This window comes from Jaculus jaculus, chromosome 8 (assembly GCF_020740685.1).
Source record: "Jaculus jaculus isolate mJacJac1 chromosome 8, mJacJac1.mat.Y.cur, whole genome shotgun sequence".
Taxonomy (NCBI): Eukaryota; Metazoa; Chordata; class Mammalia; order Rodentia; family Dipodidae; genus Jaculus; species Jaculus jaculus.
In genome coordinates, this window is record NC_059109.1 from 69647954 (window position 1) to 69674376 (window position 26423).

The 26423-nt window shown below is 38.0% G+C and overlaps 1 protein-coding gene across 1 annotated transcript; it reads right to left on the reverse strand.

The window, feature by feature from the left end:
- Positions 1 to 23703: 23703 nt before the first annotated feature.
- Positions 23704 to 24633, reverse strand: LOC101597750 (olfactory receptor 4L1-like). The gene has a single exon (XM_004670127.1). It carries the CDS (start codon positions 24631 to 24633, stop codon positions 23704 to 23706), a length of 930 nt encoding a protein of 309 aa, XP_004670184.1.
- Between the last annotated feature and the right edge of the window lie 1790 nt (positions 24634 to 26423).

Here is a 26423-nt window from a genome sequence, read left to right on the forward strand (position 1 = left end):
AAGCTTATTTATGTGATGAATTACATTAACTGATTTCTGTATGTTGAACCATCCCTGCATAACTGGAATAAAGCCTGCTTGATGGAGGTGAATAATGCTTCTAATGTGTTGTTGAATTCAATTTGTGAGGCTTTTGTTTAGGATCTTTGCATTTAATTCCATCAGCAATGTAGGCCTATACTTATCTTCTTGTGCCTCTGTCAGGTTTTGGTATTATGGTGATGTTAGCTTCATAAAAAGAATTGGAGCACACTCCCTGTTCTCTGATTGTGTGAAACAGTTTAAGAAAAAGTGGATTCACAGTTCTTCAATGAAGGTTAGATAAAATTTGGCTGAAAGTCACCTGGTCCTGGACTTTCCTTTTGGGGGTCATTTTTTTGTATTACATTTTCAATCTTAATAGATGTGATAGGGGCTGGAGAGATGGCTTCGTGGTTAAACGCTTGCCTGTGAAGCCTAAGTACCCTGGTTCAAGGCTTGAATCCCCAGGACCCTCATTAGTCAGATGCACAAGGGGGCGCATGCGTCTGGAGTTTGTTTGCAGTGCTTGGAGGCCCTGACGCGCCCATTCTCCACCCCCCCCCCCGCCTCTTTCTCTCTCGGTCTGTTGCTCTCAAATAAATATATAAAAATAATTTAAAAAAATAGATGTGATAGGTTTGTTTAGGAAATTAATCTGCTCTGAGTTAAGTTTTGGTAAGTGGTATGTGTCTAGAAATTCTTCCATTTCTTCCAGATTATCTAAATTTTTTGGAGTAGAGTTTTGGGAAGTATATCCTGATGATTCCTCCAATTTCATTGATGAATTTTGTGATTGATCCCTTATCATTTCTAATTTTGTTGATTTGAGACCTTTTCCTCTCATTTTATCAATTTGTCCAGGGGGTAATCAATCTTGTTGATTATTTCAAAGAACCACCTGTTTTTTCATCAATTTTATGAATTGTTTTCTTAGTTACTTATTCACTGATTTCTAGTCTTGTCTTAGTTATTTCTTTCCATCTGGAGCTCTTGTGGTTGGATTGTTCTTGTTTGTCCAACACCTTTAGGTGGATAGTTAGGTCTTTAATTTGACTTCTCTCTGTCTTTGTTATGAAGGCATTCAGTGCTGTGAGTTTTCCACTTAGGACTGCCATCATGGTGTCCCATAAGTTTTGTCATGCTGTTTGTTCATTATCATTCAGTTCTCAAAATTTTACGATTTCCTTTTTGATATCTTCCATAACGCATTCATTATTTAAAAATGTATCGTTCAGACTTCAGGAACTGTTGTGTCTCTTGTTATTTTCTAGATTTAAGGCACTGTGATCTGATATGATGTAGGAAGTTACATCAATTCTCCTAAATTTATGAGAGGTTGTTCTTTATGCCCTGATTTTTTTTGGAGAAGAATGTGTATCCTGTAGAATGTTCTGTAGATATCTGTAAGGTATAATTGATGTATGGTGTTGTTAAACTCTGTTATTTCCCTGTTCATTTTCTGCTTGGATGATCTGTGTATTGGTGATTGTAGGGTATTTCTTCAATAATTTTGTTGAATATATTGCCAATGCCTTTGGCCTGAAATTCTTCCCTTTCTGGTATATCTATGATCCAGATGTTAGGTCATTTTAGGATATCCAATAATTTCCTCATGCTCTGTGCACATGGATTTTAAAGTTTTCAAAGTTTTGGACTCCTGACTGTTTCTTTTGTCTTGTCTTCCAGATCTGATTTTCTGTCCCCAACCTGATAACTCTGTTATGTGAGATATTCTAGGGAGGCTTTTGCAAGCTGTATTTGGTTTGCATTTTCTGTTACCTTTTTATTTATAGTGTCCAATACTTTGTCTAGTTCCAATTTCAGGTTGTGGTTTTTCCTTTGTTGCTTCTTGGAATTCGTTCTTTATGTCTTCATTAAGTTTATCAGCTTGTTATTGAGATCCTCTCTTTTTTTATTCACCTTCAATTCATTCATATCTCTTTTGAGGTCTTTCTCATTTTCTTCAATTAAATTAAGTTTACTGATGAAAGTTGTGTGCTGCTAGAGATTATTCTGCTCAATTTCACTTATTTGATTTTTTTTTCATGGTTTGTGTCTAATTTAGACATTTCCTTGGTCAGGGTAAATAAGATTATTGTGCTTTCATTTTGGGGGTTCAATTTCTATTGTCTCCTCTATGTCTTCATTGGAAACTACCTTTGTGGATCTCTCTATTTTCTCTTTTGTGTGGTTGTTGTTGTTGTTGTTTGTTTGTTTTGTTTTGTTTTTTCTTTGTTGCATTGTGATCTTCCCATTTCAGGGAACAAATCTTTCTATTAAGGAGGATGCAATCATTTGCTCTTGTAGGATCTTCAGTGAATGTCTTATTTTGGGTTTGACCTAGATTGGAGTGTTATGACGTACCCACACATATGTTGATTGTAGGAGTTGTAGCTCTGGGGTGGTGGCTGATGGGAGAGCTGTAGGTGGATATCTGGAATCTCTTTATCACACAACCACACCTGGGTCTTTCTGGTGGGAACTTATCGCTTATTTATTCTCCCCTCATGTACCCGGATGAGCAGATTTGAAAGGACTCACTGGTACCCCTGGCTTGTGGTTGCCGGATATTCCTGTGCTTCCCATTTGGTACAGGAATGGTGTATCAAGGGGGCACTGGTAGCTAGATGGCAGCAGTATGGGGGAGTATATAGTCTAGGAGGGTGATTTGGTGAACCAGGCTTGAGCCCTGTCTGTAGAGTTGACACCAATTGAGTGCACAGTTCCCAGCTACACAGAGCCCCTTAGCAGTCCAGAGTGTACATGCCCAAGAAATGCCCCTCAAATCAGGAGCCCTTACAGCACAGACCCCCAACATGAAGATCCTCTCATCAGCTGGGAATGCACAGTCTGCACACACAAATGCCCTCACTGGCCAGGACCACACAGTCTTCACATGCACATTCCCTCAACCCCACCTCAGTCCCCACGCCATTCCCTTCACCTTCCCATTGCTCAGGTACTCCCCAAACTTTAATCATTTTCTTTTAAATTTATTTATTTGAGGGCAACAGACACAGAGAGAAAGACAGATAGAGGGGGAGAGAGAGAGTGGGCGTGCCAGGGCCTCCAGCCACTGCAGACGAACTCCAGACACGTGCGCCCCCTTGTGCATCTGGCTAATGTGGGTCCTGGGGAACTGAGCCTCGAACCGGGGTCCTTAGGCTTCACAGGCAAGCTCTTAACCGCTAAGCCATCTCTCCAGCCCTTAATCATTTTTTTGATTTATTATCTTTAGCATATATTGTAGATGAGCTAAGTAAGGAACTACTATTTCATATTTTACTATGTTATGGTATTTTGTTATTTGAGTCCTATGTATAATAATTCATCAAATTTGTATTCTAAAAGCTTAAGGTCAAGCTACTGAAGCAACTTTTTGGACTTTGAGTTCCATTTCCCTGTCAAGGGGAATATTCTGCTTTTTACTGTAACTTCATGAATTTGTTCAGAGTTTAGATAACAATATTTGTTCCTTATGATCTGAATAATGTGATTTGAATTCAGTCACAAAGTTAAAGAAATGTCTTGCTATTGAATAGTATATATGTGTGTGTGTGTGTGTGTGTGTGTGTGTGTGTGTGTGTGTGTATATATATATATATATATATATATATATATATATATATAGTACCTCTCTCTCTCTCTCTCTCCCTCTCTCTCTCTCTCTCTATCTCTCTCTCTCTCTGTGATACTAGCTAAACCTATCATTTCTGGCTAAGTGACATACTCATTGTCATGGAGGAAGAATGACAGTCTGAATACATGTTGGCTATCATTATTATCACATGTAAAATGTGGTGATTGTCTAAAGGTTAATTTTAAAAAATGGAAACTTGCCAGGCGTAGTGGCACATGTCTTTAATCCCAGCACTTGGGAGACAGAGGTAGGAGGATCACCATGAGTTCAAGCCCACAGAGAGACTACATAGTGAATTCCAGGTTAGCTTGAGCTAGAGTGAAACTCTACCTCAGAAAGCCAGAGGGGGAAATAAAGGAAACTGGAAACATACATGAGATACAACTGGTGACCTACCCCCATGAGGAATGACTGAAATGAGCATGCTGGTTTTCCCTTGGGGTCAGAACAAGGACTTTTCCCTTGTTTACATGGATCCCAAGTTCTCATATTCATGTGGATTTTCTTAGAAAGTTCTTTCTCTTGAAAACTGTCTGAACTGATCCTGTCATAAATGAGTGATTTGTGTTTATACAATTCTCAGTTACATGACAAGCATGAATATTTCTAATAAATGTAAAAATTAAATGGGTATCCAAGGAAAATTAACATATATTTTATTTATGTTAAGCAAAAGTTATGAGAAAATTCATTTCAGCCACTCACTTCTTTAACATAAAGAAAAATTCTTTTTTTTAAATCATAAAATGATTTTTCTGATTAATGATAATAAATAAATTAGTGAAACCTAGGAACCCATGATTCTGAAGATTTACAATGTCAAACAACTTTTCTTCTTTAGGTATAACTATATATAACATGATAATACTGTTACAGTCAGGTTTGCATTGCTGGTAGAATTCACCAAAACAAGAGGAGTTTGTGGGAAAAAGAGGTTTATTTTGGTTTACAGGCTCAAGGGGATGTTCCATGATGGCAGGGGAAAATAATGACATGAGCAGAAGGTGGACATCACCCCCTGGTCAAAATAACGTGGATAATAGCATCCATAAAGTATGCCAAATACTGGCAAGGGGAAACTGCCTATAGCACCTATAAGCCCACCCCCAACAATTTACCCCATCCAGGAGGTGTTACTTTCCAAATCCCTGTCAGCTGGGAACCCAGTATTCAGAACACCTAAGTTTATGGGGAAACCCAGAATCAAACCACTACATTCTGCCCATGGCCCCCATAAACTGATATTCATACATGATATAAAATGTAATACATAGGACTTCTGGTTAAGAGGGCAGCATAGGTACCACACCAAAGCAGCCTAGGGAGGAAAAAGCCAAAAAAAAAAAAAAATCTCAGCAAAATGCATACTTTTACTAGAAAGTGAGGTGTGTAGGAAATTGAACAGCAGTGGAGAAGTAGGAGAGATCCAGAGCATCCAAAGCCCACACAGGACAGCAGAAGAAGCTCTGGCAGGTCTGCCTACTGCGGCAGGGGCGGTGGTGAACCAGGATGGACTTGAGCCACAGGAAAACAAGGTGAGGGGATTCTCCACTCACACTAGAGCTCTCCGCAAACTCAAGAAACGCAAAGGGAGAGTGGCAATGACCACATATAAGGAACCTGGAAAAAACAAACAATACTCAAATACTACTTAATACAAGAGAGCAAAGGTAAAACCAGAAGAACTACAAAAAAATGACAAAAATGAATACACAACTTTCAATAATATCTCTTAATATAAATGGCATCAATGCCCCATCCAAAAGACAGAGGTTTATAGACTGGGTTAAAAAGCAGGATCCTTCAATTTGTTGCCTCCAAGAAACCCACCTTTCTACAAAGGATGGACAGTATCTAGGGTGAAAGGTTATAAAACGGTGTTTCAAGCAGATGGACCTAGAAAACAAGCGGGGGTTGCTAACCTAATATCTGACAAGGTAGACTTCAGTCTAACATTAGTTAAGAAACATAAGGAAGGTCACTATATATTGATTAAAGGTACCCTCCAACAGGAGGACATTACAATCCTAAACAAATATGCGCCTAACATGCCCCCCCCACTTCACCAAACAAACACTATTAGAACTAATGTCACAGATAACACCAAACACAGTGCACCCCACTCTCATCAATTGACAGGTCATCCCGGGAAAATAATAAACAGAGAGGTATCTGGACTAAGTGAAGTAATAGAAGGAAGGGACCTAACAGATATGCACAGGATATTTCATCCAAATACTGCAGAATATACATTCTTTTCAGCAGCACATGGAACATTCTCTAAAATAGAACATATATTGGGACACAAAGCAAATCTTAACAAATACAGGAAAATTGAAATAATTCCTTGCATTCTATCTGACCACAATGGATTCAAACTACAAAACAATAGCAAGAAAGTCTATAGAGCATACACAAATCATGGAAATTAAACAACACACTACTAAATGATGAATAGGTCATTGAAATCAAGAAGTAAATCAAACAATTTATAGAGTCAAATGATAATGAGAACACGACATGCCAAAATCTCTGGGACACAATGAGGGCAGTCCTAAGAGGTAAATTTATACCTTTAAGTGCCTAAATTAAGAAATTATAGAAGTTACAAGTAAAGACTCTAATGCTTCACCTTAAAGCCTTGGAAAAAGAAGAACAAGGCAAACCAAACATCAGTAGATAGAAAGAAATAATTAAGATTAGGGCAGAAATTAATGAAATAGAAACAAAAAAAGAAAAACAATCCAAAGAATCAATAAAACAAAGGGTTGGTTCTTTGAAAGGATAAACAAGATTGATAAACACTTAGCAAATCTGACCAAAAGAAAGAGAGAAGAGACACTAATTAACAAAATTAGAGATGACAAAAGTAACATCACAACAGATGCCAGAGAATTCAAAAAAATCATAGGGACATACTATGAAAGCACATATTCCACAAAGTATGAAAATCTGAACGAAATGGATGATTTCCTTGATTTATATGACCTACCTAAATTAAATCAAGATGAGATTAATCACCTAAATAGACTTATAACAAGCATGGAGATCCAAGCAGCTATCAAAAATCTACCAAGTATAAAAAGTCCAGGCCCAGATGGATTCACTGGTGAATTTTACCAGACTTTCAGGGAAAAACTAACACCATTGCTTCTTAAGGTTTTCCATAAAATAGAAAAAGAAGGAATCCTACCAAATTCCTTCTGTGAAGCCAGCATCACCCTAATACCAAAACCAGGCAAAGATAGAACAAAAAAAGAAAATTACACACCAATATCCCTCATGAATATAGATGCAAAAATTCTCAAGAAAATATTGGCAAACAGAGTACAAGAATATATCAGAAAGATCATTCACCCTAACCAAGTAGGCTTTATCCCAGAGATGCAGGGATAGTTCAACATATGCAAATGAATTAATGTAATACATTATATAAATGGACTGAAGGACAAAAGTCATATGATCATCTCATTAGACACAGAGAAAGCATTGGACAAAATCCAATATCCCTTCATGATAAAAGCCCAACAGAGACTGAGAATAGAAGGAACATATCTCAATATAATAAAGGCTATTTATGACAAGCCTACAACCAACTTATTACTAAGTAGGGAAAAACTAGAAGCTTTTTCATTAAAATCAGGAACAAGACAAAGGTGTCCACTGTCTCCCTTTTATTTAATATAGTACTGGAAGTCTTAGCCATAGCAATAAGGTAAAAGTCATACATAAAAGGGATACAGATTGGAAAAGAAGAAATCAAGTTATCATTGTTTGCAGATGACATGATTCTATATATAAAGGACCCTAAATACTCTACCAGCAAACTGTTAGAGCTGATAAACACCTACAGCCATGTAGCAGGATACAAAAAAAATACACTTAAATCAGTAGCATTCCTATATGCTAACAACAAACACACAGAGGATGAAATCAGAGAATCACTCCCACTCACAATTGCATCAAAGAAAATAAAGTACCTTGGAATAAACCTAACCAAGGAAGTAAAGGATCTCTACAATGAAAACTATAAGACACTGAAGCAAGAAATTGCAAAAGACACTAGGAAATGGGAAAACATCCCTTGTTCCTGGATTGGAAGAAATCACATGATCATCTCATTAGATGCAGAGAAAGCATTGGACAAAGTCCAAGATCCCTTCATGATAAAAGCCCTACAGAGAATGGGAATAGAAGGAACATATATTAATATAATAAAGGCTATTTATGACAAGCCTAGTGTCAATATTGTGAAAATAGCAATCTTACCAAAAGCAATCTACACATTTAATGCAATCCCCATTAAATTCCAAAGGCATTCTTCAAGGAAATAGAAAAATCAATCCAAAAATTCATTTGGAATCACAAAAATCCTCAAATATCTAAAATAACACTGAGCAACATAAATAAGTTGGGAGGTATCACCATACCTGATTTTAACCTATACTACAGAGCCATAGTAACAAAAACATCATGGTACTGGCACAAAAGAAGATATGTAGATCAATGGAACAGCATAGAGAACCCAGATATAAGTCCAGGTAGTTATAGCCACCTGATATTCGATAATAATGCCAAAAATGCTCATTGGAGGAAAGACAGCCTCTTCAGCAAATGATGCTGGGAAAACTTGATATGTATCTGCAGAAGGATGAAAATAGATTCTTCTCTCTCTCCATGCACAAGAATGAAATCCAAGTTGACTAAAGACCTTAACATGAGACCCAAAACTCTGAAATTGCTAGAGGAAAAAGTATGTGAAACCCTTCAATATATTGTTCTTGGCAAAGACTTTCTAAATATAACTCCAATTGCTCAGGCAATAAAACACAAATTAACCACTGGGACCTCATGAAAATACAAAGATTTTGTACAGCAAAGGACACAGTGAATAAAGCAAAGAGGCAACCTACAGAATGGGAAAAAAATCTTTGCCAGCTATATATCTGATAGAGGATTAATATCTAGGATATACAAAGAATTCAAAAAGTTAAATAATAAGAAGTCAATCAAGCCAATTAAAAAATGGGCTATGGAGCTAAATAGAGAGTTCTCAAAAGATATACGGACGGGGGCTGGAGAGATGGCTTAGAGGTTAAGCGCTTGCCTGTGAAGCCTAATGACCCCGGTTCGAGGCTCGGTTCCCCAGGACCCACGTTAGCCAGATGCACAAGGAGGCGCACGTGTCTGGAGTTCGTTTGCAGAGGCTGGAAGCCCTGGCGTGCCCATTCTCTCTCTCTCCCTCTATCTGTCTTTCTCTCTGTGTCTGTCGCTCTCAAATAAATAAATAAATAATTTTAAAAAAAAAGATATATGGATGGTGTATAAGTATCTAAAAAAATGTTCTATGTCACTAGTCATTAGGGAAATGCAGATTAAAACTACATTGAGATTCCATCTCACTCCTGCCAGATTGGCTGCCATCATGAAAACAAATGTTCATAAATGCTGGTGGGGATGTGGAAAAAGAAGAACCCTTCTACACTGTTGGTGAGAATGCAGTCTGGTCCAGCCATTGTGGAAATCAGTGTGGAGGTTCCTAAGGCAGCTAAAAATTGATCTACCATATGACCCAGCTATAGCACACCTAGACATATATCCTAAGGACTCATCCCATTTCCTTAGAAGTACATGCTATACCATGTTTATTACTGCTAAATTCATAATAGCTAGTAAATGGAACCAGCCTAGATGTCCCTCAACTGATGAGTGGATAATGTAGACGTGGCACATTTATACAATGGAGTTCTACCCAGCGATAAAGAAAAATGAAGTCATGATTTTCAGGGAAATGGATGGATCTGGAAAGGATTATATGAAGTGAAGTAACCCAGGCCCAGAAAGCCAAGCACCACATGTTCTCCCTCATATGTGGATCCTAGCTACAAATGATTGGGCTTCTGTGTGAGAAGAAAAACCATCAGTAGCAGAGGCCAGTAAGTTAAAAAGGAGATATGAAGGGAAGAGAAAGGAATGGAGGAGGGTACTAGTAGGTTGATATTGTATTTTTGTAAGTAGAAGAATAGATTAACGGGGGTGAAAAGGCCCAAAGTGAGATTAGGGGAAGAAATTGAGTAAAGGAAAGGTGGATGGAGGGCTAATCAAAATCTAAGAGGATGCAAATAAATCAGATGGAATCTTCTGGTGCCAGACAATGGAACACTCAGGAGCCATGATCATTGTTAGAAAGTTTTCAGTGCCAGGGGAGGGAATACCTCCAGTGGCTTGTTGGCCAGGGGGATCCCTGATGCCCTCAAACATTACAGGTCATTGCTAAGGCCCTTGGTTACCCACCAGGAATAGATGGTAAGACCCTATTGCCTAGGACTCCACATACTTGGGCAGCAAGGCCACTGAGAAATCCTGTTGGAAGTGAGCTAATAACCTCCTCCATGTAGACCAGCTGACAGAAAGCTGGAAGAAGCAATTCTACATGCAGTTCAATGGGAGAAAGAGATACCACCAGTGAAGATACTCAACAGTGGACACTGCAAGCCTTATATTTGGCCAGCCAGGCCAAATGCGCCAACGGGTGCAATAGTGGCAGGTCTGTCCTGGTGGAGATATAGAATTGTGCCTATCTCATCCAAGTGCCTAGTCTAGCATTAGCAAATGAGAAATGCAGAATACACAATTTGATAAATGACATATTGAGTGTGAGAGTGAAAACATGATTATTGCATTTAAACTGGGTTGACTACTTTATTTTCATTTTCACATTATATTATTCATTAAGTAAGTTGCATATTAATTTAACAACTTTTCCCGGAAGCTTTAATTTCCTGGTCTCAAAGGGTATAAATCATGGGTTTATCAAAGAGAAAGTGACTGTGTAGAAGAGACACATCATTTTGTTAGCTGGGAGGGCCTGGAAGGGGCTAGTGGTATGTTGGCATATCATATTGGTACATTGATAAGGACCCAAAATTCACTTTTTTTTTTTTTTTGTTTGTTCTTCAAGGTAGGGTCTCACTCTGGTCCAGGCTGACCTGGAATTAACTCTGTCATCTCAGGGTGGCCTTGAACTCATGGCAATCCTCCTACCTCTGCCTCCCGAGTGCTGGGATTAAAGGCGTGCACCACCATGCCCGGCCAAAATTCACATTTCAAATGCACCAGTTTGTGTTGGGAGAACAGTGATTTAAAGTATGCCTTGCCACACTGTGGTTCCAATATTCCTTATTCTAATATTCTTCTAAGCATTCAAAATGCATGAGTATATGTGGGGACATCTAATTCATATCACCACCCTAAATATGCAAAGGAATTCTGTACAGTTCTTTAAAGAAATGATTCTAATTGTTGCCGACACTTATATGTGGATTATACAACACTTCTAAGATACATAGCTTATAAAAAACACTTTACTAATATGGTATCTTTTTATTATAATTTTTAATAATAATACTGTGTTAGATTCATGTATTTTAATTGCATTATAACTATTCTGTTTGAGTAAGACATTGGTATTTTGAAGACTAAATCCATAAAAGTATTCTTATTTTGATGTATCTTTTGGATTTAACTTAGAAATAATTTTTTAATATTTTAATTATTTATTTGAGAGAGATAATGAGAGATAGAATGAGTGAGTGTAAAGATGCAGACAGAGAGAATATAACATGTCAGGGTCTCCTGCAACTACAAAGAATTCCAGGCACATGTGATGCTCTGTGCATCTAGCTTTATGTAGGTGCTGGGGAATCAAACACAGGATATCAGACTTTGCAAGCATGTGCTTTTAACTACTGTGCCATCTCTTCAGACCCCCAATATTATTATTATGTTTTTTTGGGTTTTTGAGGTAGGGTGTCACTCTAGCCCTGGCTGACCTGGAATTCACTATGGAGTCTCAGGGTGGCCTCGAACTCACAGCGATCCTCCTACCTCTGCCTCTTGAGTGCAGGGATTAAAGGCGTGCGCCACCACTTCCAGCTCTTATTTTTTATTAATAAGTTTTATGCATGCATATAATGTATTCCAAACATAAACATAATCCGTTCCCATTTCCTTTTGTTTTCCCCATTCCCCATCCATCTTGCATTGAACCCCTTCTTCCCAACTAGGCCCCTTTTACTTTAATATCTTCTTTATTCATGTGTGTGTGTGTGTGTGTGTGTGTGTGTGTGTGTGTGTGGGTGTGGGTCCCAATCAGTTTAATTAGCAACACTTGCACGAGCATGGGTAGAGATTTATTTACCAGAACAAGTGCAACGTACCAGTGATGACAACCCTGAAGAAAATCTCTTATATCCAGCAGCCATTAACTTCCAGTAACTCCTCAGAGAGGAATGGCCTTTACTGTGTTTCACTATCCATGATGGGATAAGATGGGAACAGTGTTGTGCATGTAATGCAGTCTCTGTAAGGCCAGGAATGCAATGGCCATGTCATATCTGGAAGGCAGTGTTCCACAGTTCTCCCCTCTATCCTCTGGCTCTTACATTCATCCTGTCTTCTTTTCTGCATTATTCACTGACCTTGTAGAGTGTGATATAGATGTACCAGTTAGTGCTGTGCACTCAACAGTCACATTCTTAATACTCTGACAAATGATGAGTCTTCCCAGAAGTTATTGCAAAATACATAAAGAAGCTTCTCTGACCAAAGGTGAGAGTACCACTAGTCTAAGGGCCTAAACATAAATACTTAGAGGGCAATTTGATGAGCATAACACATCTACTTATCCAAACAACAGCATTAGTTTCCCTCCTACAGTCCAGAACCTTCACAGTCCTAAGCTTGTCATTAGTAATAACTCATAAGTCATGAGTAAGTTTTCAGCATCAGGCATGAATTTTTCTCCCATGGATTAGGTCAGGCACCAGAATCACAGAGCAACTGATCATCCCCATAACAACCATGCACTATTCTTTTCCATGTGACTATCAAACTATGGAACCATTTGCTGAGAAAACTATTGTTTTCATTGAATTGTCTTATTGTCGAATACCAATGAATCATAGGTGTGAGGGTTTGCTTTTGCCCTGTCAGTTCTATTTTATTGATTTAAATGTATATTCTTGTGTCACTACAACAGTGTCTTTATATCAGTAAGATTTTTATAAAATCTAAAAGAGAAAAATTAATAGAAAATAAACTTTGAAAAATCTAGAGATGTGAGCTATCTTTGACTGTCATTGTTCTCAGACTCTTGCATTCCATGAATTATAAGGTTAACTGGCCAATTACTGAAAAAGAAATATCATAAGTTGCACTGGATCAGGAGAATAACTTGCAGAATTTATTCAAGTGCATTAATGTAGACTATTCATTTATTTAGAACATCCTTAATTTTTTTTTTTTTTTTTTTTTTTTTTTTTTTTTTTGGTTTTTCGAGGTAGGGTCTCACTCTGGCCCAGGCTGACCTGGAATTAACTACATAGTCTCAGGGTGGCCTCAAACTCATGGAGATCCTCCTTCCTTTGCCTCCCAAATGCTGGGATTAAAGGCGTGCACCGCCACACCAGGCTTTAGATTTTTTTTTTCTTTAATTTTGAGTTTCAGTGTAAAAGTCTTAGACTTTCTTAATTAATTTCTTGCTAAAGTATACCATTCAAAATTCCACTATAAATTATTTTATTAATTGTATTTTTAGACTTCTCCTTGCATTGCTAATATCAGAACAATTAAATCATTTTGATCTTATACCTTAACACCTTGTAAATTATATATAGTTCTGATAGGACTTGGTGATGGATTTCTCAGATGTTTCTAGTCATTGGAATTTGCTGGATTGACCTTGACTTTTGTTTGCATGCTCCATAGGAACAGTTGTGGACAACAAAAAGTTTCATGCCTTGGGGGCCCTGTTTTTCTGCTTCTTTGCTTTATATATTGTGTAAAAATCAAATATGTGGTAGCTCTTTGTTTTGCTTTCCTTGTGTTTGTTATGTTTGGTATTTTGTCCTGGTTCTTGCTTATCTATGTAATTCATTTCCTGGACAAATTCTATGCAGTCTATGCCCCTGTACTGTACAGTCACCAAGTCTGACCCTTAGCTTAACGGTCAGATATTGACTGAGCAGGCGGTGTCATAGATGACTTCAGCCAATTCACTTTTCACAGCTGTGAGAACACTGCACATTAAGACACACCTTTAACAATCATGCAGATTACAACCGTGTCTTCATCAATTTCTGCTCACTGAGGGCCTAGAGAAGCCAAAACTGTGAGATATGGCTTGCCATCTTTACTCATATCACATAAATAGAAGATTATATGTCCTTTGAATACTGACAAAACATTTTCTGGAAGCTGTGAGTTGCTTATTTCCCAAGTACTCATTTTAAGTTTTGGCCATTCTTTTGCTTGCCTGACCTGGCATTGTAGCCTCAAGTAGCTTTAGTGTGAGATAACAGCTACTGTTTGTCTCTAACAAAGTCTCTGGGGGTATGATCTTATTCATCTAACCAGTAAGCTTTAAATCAAGCCAAATAATACTAGTCATGCTAATGAGGATGTTCCCACATGACACTAGTTGGGTCATACAGTACAATACTCAGGTTCTTCATAGTCTTTTGGTAATTTCCAAGTTTTAGGAAAATAAGTATTTTCTTACAGAAATATTTATGTCTTTATTCCTTAATTCCTGTAATTGAACATTGACAGTGTTTCACTAATAGGAAAAGAAAGAAAACGTGTACAATCAAGTATCCATTGACTTGAGGGAACTTCCTTGGAAAAGTGAATCTAAAAACTAAGCAAATAGTGAGGTGTGGTGGCACACACCTTTAATCCAAGCACTCGGGAGACAGAGGTAGGAGGATCACCATGAGTTCGAGGCTACCCTGAGACTACATAGTGAATTCCAGGTCAGCCTAAGCCAGAGTGAGACCCTAAAAAAAAAAAAAATGAGGCAAAGACTAGAAATAGAAGTAACACCCTCCATTTCAATTGAAAAATAGGGTAAGATGATCAACATTTTCATAAGTGTGTGTTTGCCATTTGTAGTTCTTCCTCTGTGAACTGCCTGTTCAGCTCTTTGCCCCATTTTGTGAGGGGGGTGTTTGACTTCTTACTGTTTAGATTTTTTAGTTCTTTGTAGATTCTAGAGATTAGGCCTCTATCAGTTGGATAACCCGCAAATATTTTATCCCATTCTGTGGGTAATCTATTGGCTTTGCTTATTGTATGCTTGTCTGCAAAGAAACTCTTCAGTTTCATATGATCCCATTGGTTTAGTGACTATTTAAGATCGTGAGCTATGGGGGTTTTGTTCAGGAAGTCTTTTTCCATTCCTATATCATGGAAAGTACTTCCTAAATTTTCTTTCAGTAGTATTCAAGTTTCTGGTCTTATATTGAGGTCTTTGATCCCTAATCATCAGAGAAATGCAAATTAAAACAACTATGAGATTCCACCTTATCCCAATAAGAATAGCAAACATCAAAAAATCAAATGAAAATAAATGCTGGCGAGGATGTGGAGAAGCAGGAACACTCATCCACTGTTGGTGGGAATGTAGGATGGTACAACCACTTTGGAAAGCAATATGGAGACTCCTGAAAAAGCTGACTATAGAGATACCAACAGACCCAGTTATTCCCTTACTGGGCATCTACCCTAAAACCTTCAAATCACAGGCCAGAGAGATTTGCTCAACCATGTTTGTAGTGGCTCAATTCATAATAGCTAAGAGCTGGAATCAACCCAAATGTCCATCACTAGAAGAATGGATAGCAAAGATGTGGTATATCTACAAAATGGAATTCTATACAGCAGTAAGAAAAAATGACACAAAGAAATTTGAGGAAAAATGGTTGAACCTGGAACAGATCATTCTCAGTGAACTTACCCAATCACTGAAAAAAAAATCACCACATAGTCTCACTCATCTACAGCACCTAACCTGAATCTACCCAAGACACCTGTGGTGGTTTGATTCAGGTGTCCCCCATAAACTTAGGTGTTCTGAATGCTAGGTTCCCAGCTGATGGATATTTGGGAATTAATGCCTCCTGGAGGGAGTGCATTGTTGGGGGCGGGCTTATGGGCTTTATAGCCAGTTTCCCCATGCCAGTGTTTGGCACACCCTCCTGTTGCTGTGGTCCATCTTCTGTTGGCCAGGGGGTGATGTCCACCCTCTGCTCATGCCATCGTTTTCCCCTGCCATTGTGGAGCTTCCCCTCGAGCCTGTAAGCCAAATAAACCTCTTTTTCCCAGAAGCTGCTCTTGGTTGGGTGATTTCTACCAGCAATGCAAACCGGACTGCAACAATACCTTACATACCCAGCAAGAATTTCATGGACTAGACACTAGGAGGGATGGGGAGGGAGGGAAGGGCATCAAAGGGGTGGGAAACACTAATCTAAACCCAAACGGAAATGATACCATAAAATTCTTCTTCCTAAAAGGCAGACCAAATGGCTGAACCTTCACCAGGCACTTATAGGAAACACCTGAACCACAAGACACTGGAGAGGGTAGGATCAAGTCTAACTTAAATCCTCTACATCTTCCCTCCCTCCCTCTCCCTCTCCCCCCCCCCTCTCTCTCTCTCTCTCTCTCTCTCTCTCTTTCCCTCTCTTTCTCTCTCTCCTCTCTAACTCCTATATATTAGTTACCTTTTTCCCTCATTTTCTCAGGGGGCACTGACCTTATAACTTTCAGTACCAGCATGGGGCTATCACCCACAATGAGCTTCTGATCAGAGAAACCTACAAGGTTTTCTAAAAGAATGACAGATTTATGTCAGAGTACTTGATGACCCACCAAAAGTTAGTGGTAAGACCCTATTGCTGAAGACACCATATGCAGCTGACATGTAAAATGGAACGGCATGGCTGGAAGCCAGGAGAGAGTCAGTCCCCAGACAGTCAGCGTGTCTAGTGCCAGAAGGTGCTACATGGGCGACTGGGGGAAAATGACCAATATCTGTCCTAGCGACTCATGGTCCAACCTAGTAGCAGAAAATAACCTGTTGTGATACCCATACAAGTGCAATAGTGGCACACAGCTATGGTGGGGCACCAACTGCTCTTGATTAGGCTAACTGATCCCCTCAGAGGTACAAGACCCATAGCTGGAACTGGGGAACAATTCGGAACCATATTCAAACATAAGCCCACTCTCCAATATCAAGTTACCATCAATCATGGGGTACAAGATGGCCTACACCTATTAAATTCTCTATAAAAAAGTAAGGGTTATCTCTTTTGACCTGGTGATAACTTACTCTCTGTTGGAGAATCTGCTTCTCTTTTTCAGATAGATGCAGATCCTAAGAAGAGAGCCACCCCATCATACCTCAAAAGGGCCCTGACTGAAACTAAGGAAAATTGGCAAAACAAACAAGGGTGCTGTTTTCCTGATGGAACTGGATACCAGCACAAGGGGGAAAGAGACCAACACAGAGAAAAATCATTGCCTACCAAATCAGAGAACCAGAGTCCCAGAGGCCCCTAACACCTCATCACTGAAGCAGACCAAAAATGAACCCAACATGGCTCAGGGAGATTTTGGGGAAGAGGGGGTGGAAAGAATGTCAGAGCCACATGTTAGATCATGATATACAGAGACATTTATCATACCAATAATTGTGGGCTAACCCCACAATGACCCATACACCTCAACAAGGAAGGGCCAATGGGGAGTGGGTAGGTCGGTCATGGATGAGACTAATAATGGTACCAAACTGCCTGTACTTGCAGAATAGAAAACTAATATTAAAAAAAAAAACTGAAAAAAAAGAAAAATAGGGTAAGATACAATTTGCCTTTACTTGATATAACAAATTTAAACTTTGCTTTAATATTATGTTAATAGTCTGAAGAGACTTAAAATATCTGACTATTCCATTGACATCAGAGTGATCAGTTCCACCTATGGTGTCATGCTTATTAGACTCATTAAGCACAACTTGCCTATAAAATCTGTTATCTTAGTATGATACATACACTTTACAGAGACTCTGTATCCTGTTATTTACATCAAGGAAATTAATGTATCCAAATAGTACACAACTGATCCATCTTGTACTTGTAACAGGAAAATAGATCAAATTATCAGGTATGCCTATAAATTCCATAGCAGTGACATAGATATAAATAACATAGATATAATTAGATGTCTAGTGTTCTACTTATATGCAAGGAGACAAAGAATGCTGTAACTTTGAGTGGGTGGGATATTAGCCATAATGTGATGAAACCAGCTTTTCTATTTGAGACAATTTTTCAGACCCCTGTGATGTTAGAGATTTAAACATGATAAAAAATCCAATTGTGGGACTTATGACAAGTCCCAAGGGGGAATCACAATTATAACAATAGGAGAGTCCTACCCCATCATGAGCTAAAAGTGAGACACTTAGAAAAAAACCCAAACACAATAGAGATCCATATGGTTTATGAACAGGTAACAAGATCTTTGTGTAGTCATAATGATGTCCAGTGTAATAGCTGGAGGATGTATAGCCCAAACTTGATTTCTGGATAGATTGGATTAAAATATATATAAATACAAAATGAAAACATAAGATCTAAATAACAGTAACAACTAGGAATGACTTTGAAAAGTAGCTAAGAGGTCAGGTCTTTCCAATATGAGGAGATGCGGATAAATATAGTTAATTATGTGTGGAATGAATGCTCTAGGTGTGAACATATATAATTTATTCAATGGTCCAAATCACTAATCAGTTGCTAACAAAAACATGGACTGAAGTATTGGAGACATAGATGCCTGGTGCAGACACATGATTATGGATATATAGAAATGAAATTATGTGTGAACTTTTTGTATTATAATTCTAGCAGAAATTCACCACATACAAAGAAAGTACATCACAATTGACATTAGTGTTAACCTGTTTCTGCTCTGTGCTGTCACAGTCCTGGAAAGATGGTCATGGAATCCACATATATATCTACATTGATATTTATAAGTTTCTGTATTTTTCCTTTTGTCTACATACCTACATCCTAAAATGTATAAATACACACACACATATATATGTATCTATATGTCAATATATATATGTCTATATATATATGTATATAATCAAAATTTATGAAAAGCATTAGGATTCTGATAGAATAAAAGGTAACTTGAGTCTTGTGGCATTCTTTCCTCTGATAATGCCTATACTGTCTTTAATTGATCTAATTACCCTAGACTCCCATTCTCAATAAACTTATGTAGTTCCTTTCATAATTCAACAAAGCTAAATCCAAATAATTTTACAAGTGGACAATATAGTACTTATGCATAAATTCAGATACCAGCTTTTGACTCAGACTAAAGAGCACATGATGAGGGTCCCTCTAACCCAACAAGAACGTTTTAATTGAGACATGTTAATTAGGTGTCAGTTCTATTTTAATGTATTGAACTTTGACCTTAGTAATTCCAATAATCTTTAATTATAGTTAGCATAGTTAGGTCTATATCATCCTTCTCTAGGCTTAAACTCAATATTGTTTTATAACATGTTTTAAAGTTCTAGTATTTTCTTCTCTATTTCTATTTTAGAACAATCCTTTACATTAGAACAAACTTTCTACACATAAACCTGTCTTATCTAGAAGTATTTCCTTTTATTAAACCACCTTTTACACAAATTTATTCATATCTATAACTGTATTTCTTTTTATTTCCAACAAAATTTTCTATTTATTTGTTTAGACATTTTCCTATATGCTTAAATATAATGTGATTGCCTCCATTACCAACTTATACCTCTGCTAGTCCTTTTCTTCCTGACTAAATCCTCTATTGTAGATTAATCCCCTTCCTACTTTTATTTCCTTTTTGCTACCCACGGAGTTAAATTAAGGTTTTTGCAGGACCATGAGTGCAGTTATTTATTGTACTATGGACAACTTTCTAATGGCCATATCCCTGAAGAACATGACTCCTCAATCCCAGCAATAGTACATTAAGGGCCTGGAGAAGCCTTTGTTTCACCCTAAGAATCAGAAGAAGCAAGAATCATATGCAGATGCTTATATAAATATGCATGCCTATACATATACACATACATCTTAAAATTAGGTATGACATGAATACCACTCATTTACCTTTCGGCAGATGAATAAATGGGGCTAGAGGGATGGCTTAGTGGTTAAGTCACTGCTGGCAAAGCCAAAGGACCCAGGTTCAATTTCCCAGTACCCACATAAAACTAGATGCCTAAGGTGACATATGCATCTGGAATTCGTTAGCAGTGGCAGGAGGCCCTGATGATCCCATTCTCTCTCTCTTTCTGCCCTTCTCCCTCCCAAATAAATAAAGAACATATTAAAAGATGGTTAAATAAGTGGTAACAGATTGTGTTATTCAGTTATTTTTTTATGACAGAGTGACACATAAAAACAATTAGATGAAAACTATTACCACGAACACATAACAGCTGGCATGCAGAAAGAATGACATATAATCAATTACATGAAAACAATGATGAACCCTAACTCAAAGAACATGTAACATGATTATGGGGAGGAATTTGTTTAATTTGTTTTTGAATACTTCATATAAAGTTCCCAAGCAAGTACATAAGGGAATGGGTGATTCTGGGCAGTCTAGGCTTTTAGAAAGAATTGATTATAGAGAGGTCACAGGCTTTGCCCCTAGAGAAGGTCAGTTTTTCTTTCTCTCATGCTACTATTTGCTCACAAACACAGTCCCCCTTCTGTAGTCTGTGGAAGAGGACATCCACCACCACCTAAATTCTACTCCAGGAGAGTACATATACTCATACAGTCACACATGCACTAAAAGTAATGCATGGAGAAGCATGTGCGGAATCAAAGCATTGGTGCCTCAGGTAAGCAAAAGCCATTGCTCAGAAAGGAGAAGAGGTGAGGAAGGGAGGGCAGAGAAAGAGGAACAGCATTGTTAAGTCCATGTGCACTTGAAAGCCTTTTGGATTTAACTAAAAAGGTTTTTAAGATATATCAGAGTGATTCATGGAAAAAACTGAGACATACTGTGGGTCCTCTTGGCATATAGGTAAGACCTGGTCAGATCAACCTTGAAGGGATACTCACACACACTGATATTATTTTAGCTGCAAAGGAAAGGGGTGTGCACCCCTAGAGAAACTGAAGAACATGCCTTCCTGTAGATCTCTCAGATGGGAGAGTCTGTCTTGGAAGGAAAGCAGCAGGCATCCACCTGTCCTACTGCCTCCCACTGTAACAAATGAAGCCACTATGACGGCTGAACACTGGATGACAAAGAGTGGGAACAAAGAGTAATGAAGAGTTTAGAGGGAGAAGCTTCTAGAAAGAAGAAGAGTAGCCCTTTTCCTTTACAGAAGGGTTGAAAGGAACTCCTAAGCTTGAAGAGCCATTTGGTTGGTCAACACAAGTACCAGAGTGGGGAGGGGACGAGAAATGCAAGAAATAAGAAACTGGAAGGCTGAATGTAAGAAAGCTAAGACTTCTTGCCACTGCAAGGCAATCAAAGTGGGAAAGACCTTTAGATAGGTAACATTGATATCCATTAGGGAGTCTGGTGAATTGAACTAATGTGCAAAAGACAGAAAAAAAAAATGAGCTGTGACCTTCGGGTGCCCTTTTAGTGGTGTGGGCAAAGCCTGATGGAAACCAAAGCTGAATTCCCAGCATCCTGGGAAATTAGTGAATCTGAGCTAATCTAGGAAAAACTCTGAACTCATACTGGGTTTGTGGTTTATGGACACTGCCACATGTCTTTAGTGGAGACTCTGGGAGATTTGCCAAAGACGGCTGGGAAAGCTAAATAAATAAATAAATACACAAATAAATAAAATAAAAACAACAAACAAAACATGAAAGTGAAGAGTAATGCATCTGAAAAGCCCTGCCCCCATCACTACTGAGGACCCATCTTAGCTTACTGCCCAAGTATCTAACCAAGAACAAAAGTCCTGGAAATGGATGGAGAAATCACAGTGGCTGGGGTATGAAAGCCTCTGACAGGGCAATTTATCTCAACAATAACTTTCTATATGAATCAAGGCACCAAGTGTCAGGATTTGAGGAGGAAGAGATGAAGGGCCCCTTCCACACAAAGGCACTGAGTCCAGTGACTGACAGCTGAGAGCCATAGTAACACCACAGCATGCACTGTGGCGGCCTGAAGGAGGATAGGCTTCAGTCCTGCCAGACAAAGTGGGGTCTCTACTCTGAAAGGTTTCCAAGGCAGGGGATGCGTTTGGTGGTGAGCAAGCAGGCTTCCTTAATTTGAAGTCTGTCATGTGTCTGCAGCCAGGCAGCCTCTGATTCTGAGAGCTGAGGAGAGAAGGGCTGCAGGATCCCCAAGGTTCTTCAGAGCAGCACCTGGAAGGTCTCAATTGTAGCACTTATTAATTATTCTGTACTTAAGTTTTCTAAAAATGATTACTAGAAATTTGTATAATATGGAAAAATCTGTTGGATGTTGATTTTAATTAAAAACACTGTATACAATCATATGAGAAGAAATAACAGGTTAATTTTTAAACTCCCCAGACATATACATACATCCCTTCATTTAGGCCCTCTTAGTTTATTTTAGCATTGTTGTTAGAGTCCAGGTATTCATTTTGCATATATTTCATTAGATTTTCTCACATAGTTCCTTCTTATGAGATTTGAATTTCGGTGCAAACAACAAATAGGCATGTCTTCAATAGATTCTGGTGTGAGTAAATGCTTTCCATGTTGTTTGTCTTTTAGAATTGTCTATCAGCCATTTTGAAGACAGTAATTCAATATTATCTTGTTTATATCAGATCTAGCAAGTTTTGAAAATTTCTTTTTCTGATATTTTGGATCATATGAAGAGTGCAATGACCAGCCAAATCCTTCATAGAGAGTAATTGTTTTAATCACCTATGAGATTCAAGGTTGAGACCTTGATCTCTGCTATATGTCTTACACATTTAACTTTTCTTTCTGGTGTCAGCCCGAAGCATAGATTTAAGCCTGTGCCCCTCATAGACAGGCCCAAAGCCCAATGCACACTTCTCTGTCAAATTCAGGGTTCTCTTTATAAGAACTCTTGACACAGGTATTCTGGAAAGTCTCAGAATGGGCAAGGTTCTTGGCTAGTTGTTCCTCCTTGAATGGTATTTGATTTTCCTACTGAGTATTAGATATTATTTTATAAGATTTTTGAAGTAATTTTAAATGACTTTAGATATTTTACATTATTGTGAATAAAATGCTTTATAATCTTGTATATGCTATACTGACAAACATAAAAGCTTACACAATATTTTATTACGTGAAGTATAATTCCACCCACAAGTATATGTATATTTTACCTAAAATTGTCAAGATCACTAAATATGCATTCTGTAACACTGTGATTATTTTTGCTTACTATATAATAATAGAATCCAACATACTTTCTAACAGTAAATATTCTAGATTCCCATAACATTTTATCTTCTATTTGCATGGTTATTATAGACAAGTTTGATATAAAGTCTCTTTCTTTAAAGGTAGTTATGTGATATATTCAACAATGTCAAAAGAAATGGTTTAAGTTTGAAAGCTGTGGGTCTTTATGTTCACAACACATGGTCTTGGCAGATACATATTACAGGTCTTTTAAAATCATCTTTTATTAGCATTTCCCTCTGGCCTCTTTCACTCACATGGTTGTGATGATGATATAGGGTGCATTTAGGGCGATAGCCTATGATTTTGAAATTTCTGACTTATTTTTGTCTCATTGATGAATAATTTGAACATTATCCTCTTTATAAACCCAAATCAATCATGATTTCTTCTTGTACATATAATAGTATAAATGTAGGAGTAAATTTTGTTATCTATATCAGCAGAAATCATTTCTAGGATTCTTCACATATTCTATTCAAGTTAGTTCTTCAACAATTGTATATATTGAATATCTATGGAGGAAATATGTATTTTTCTGCAGATCACATTCTAAATATTAGAGATGTTATGATGTCCTTGGCTGTAGAGTTAAAGTAATTTGGCATCAATTATTTTCTGCATTGGTCAGGATTCTTAAATAAAAAGTGAAACAAGCCATTACCTATATTCCATGTACCCACAATACTTAGAAGTTGTTTAATTACATAGTACTAAAATCCAGAAGTTCTATGTGAAGATAAAATGTTGGAACCATAATTTTCTCATAGATGTTTGCATTTTTTGATTTCTCAGTGTATAAATACAAGGATTGAGCATGGGTGTGATAACAGTGTAAAATACAGCTAGCATTTTATTGCTTGCAAAACTACCAAATGGCCAGATATATATAAAGATACAGGGTCCAAAGTATAGAGTGACCACCATAATATGGGCAGACAATGTGGACAAAGCCTTGGAGAGCCCTCCAGATGATTTCTGTTTTACAGTAACCAAAATGACAGTGTAGGAGACAAGCAAGAGGATGAAACAGATAAAAGATAGCAGTCCACTATCAGCAATGACAAATAATTCCAGAGTATATGTCTCAGCACAGGCAAGCTTGATCACTAGTGGAAAATCACAAAATATGCTGTTTACAACATTGTTGCCATAGAAAGGTAAGTTCACTAGTAACATCATCTGGCTCATGGTGTGTATGAAGCCAATTATCCATGAAAGTATGACAAAACCATTCAGCAACTTGTGGCTCATGATTGTCCTATAGTGAAGGGGTTTGCATATGGCCACATATCTGTCAAAGGCCATGACTATCAAGAGTGTCATCTCTGCACCTCCAAAGAAGTGCATGAAGAACATCTGGGCCATGCATCCCCCTACAGAGATGGTCTTGTGCTCAGCAAGCAAGTTTGTGATCATCTTGGGTGTTGTGACAGTGGAAAGACACATGTCCAAGAAGGAGAGGTTTCCAAGAAGGAAGTACATAGGAGAATTAAGGGTGGAACTAAATGTCACTGTGATCATAATGAGAGTGTTTCCCACAACAGTAGCGCCATAGAGCAAGGAAAATACCACAAAGAAGAAAATTTGAAGTTTCCATTCTCCAGAAAATCCTACTAAAATAAACTCAGTCACAGTAGATCCATTTTTATAATCCATTTACTTCTGGAAATTCTGTAAATCCAAAAATTTATAAACAAAATCAAGCCACAATTAGTGCCAAATTTTATATATTTCCATTAGTTGATGATAACAAACACAGATGGTATTTAAACCTACAGTGTTAAATATTTCAATATATCAGTGTCTATATTTGAGATATTTTATCCATCAGATATTTTTATAAATAATATTCTTTAAACAATATTTTTATAATTATGAAATACTAAAACTTTTAAAAGGTAGAAGTTGGGCTGGAGAGATGGCTTAGTTGTTAAGCACTTGCCTGTGAAGCCTAAGAACCCCGTTTCGAGGCAGGATTCCCCCAGGACCCTCGTTAGCCAGATGCAGAAGGGGGCACACGCATCTGGAATTCATCTGCAGTGGTTGGAAGCCCTGATGTGCCCATTCTCTCTCTCGCTCTCTGCCTCTTTCTCTGTCACTCTCAAATAAATAAATAAAAATAAGCCAAAAACATTTTTTTAAAAAGGTAGAAGTTATATCAACTATCATTTTGTTCTATCTAATTACACTCATCAATCTATTTTCATGTTGTGTACTAAGTTATCAACATGTGAATATCAGATCACAATTGGTTACTGTAGTAGTTTGAATAGATGGGGCCCAATATATTCAGTGTTTAGTTATAGTTTGTAATTTAGATCAGTAGCCACCTGGTTGGAGGATGTGTCACTGGGCTGGATCTTACAGCCCTATGGTGTGGTGGGGAGTTTAAAATTCCAATCTAAAGATGTGCAAAATGCCTAGAGTTCCTAAAGTATGCTGTGGGGTTTGCCTTGTAGCTTTTTTCTCTATGTCTCTCTGTCTCTGTCTCTGTGTCTCCCTCTCTCCCTCTCTATCTCCCTCTCTCTCTGCTTATACATGTGAAACAGGTCCAGTTTCTTCTGCCATTATAGAACTTACCCTGAATCTGTAAGCTTCAATAAATCCCTTCCTCCATATCTGTGCCTGGTCTGGAAGTCCATCTCAGTGACCTAAAGCTGAAATTGGTACCCAGAGTGGGGTAGAATGCTGAAATAAATCTGACCATGTGGATTTTGGCCTTTCTGGAACTTTGCTTTGGAGGAATGGACATGTACTTGGTGCTTACAATTGAAGATGCCTTCTGGAGTAGTAAGCCAAATATGATGGACTATTCTTTTGAGAGTTTGAAAATGCTAAGTGCAGAGAAAATTGAACTTAGAAGCTTGGCTTACAAAAGTCCTAAGGGAAAGGAAAGACTACAGAGAACTTTGTTAGAACTGGGCTACTGGCATAAAGGCATACTGTGTTTTGATGCCCAGGTCCCCAGAGAATTTGATCAGATTTGAATTTGTAATAGACTGATTTGCTTAGCTAAAGATAAGGGATTGAGAAACTTAAAATTTTAAGTTAAAAAACCTCAAACAAGTTAAAATTCCAGACACTGAGACTTGTTTTAGGTTACTGAAGCTACTATTGTAAAACACCAACAATCTTAAGGGAAATGGCCAACTGCTTTATAACAATGGAGAAGTACCTTAAAAAAGACTGTAGTAGACATACAAACTCTTCTGGAAAGAGTTGACTAGAGGGCTGGAGAGATGGCTTAGCGGTTAAGCGCTTGCCTGTGAAGCCTAAGGACCCTGGTTCGAGGCTCGGTTCCCCAGGTCCCACGTTAGCCAGATGCACAAGGGGGCGCACGCGTCTGGAGTTCGTTTGCAGAGGCTGGAAGCCCTGGCGCGCCCATTCTCTCTCTCTCCCTCTACCTGTCTTTCTCTCTGTGTCTGTCGCTCTCAAATAAAAAAAAA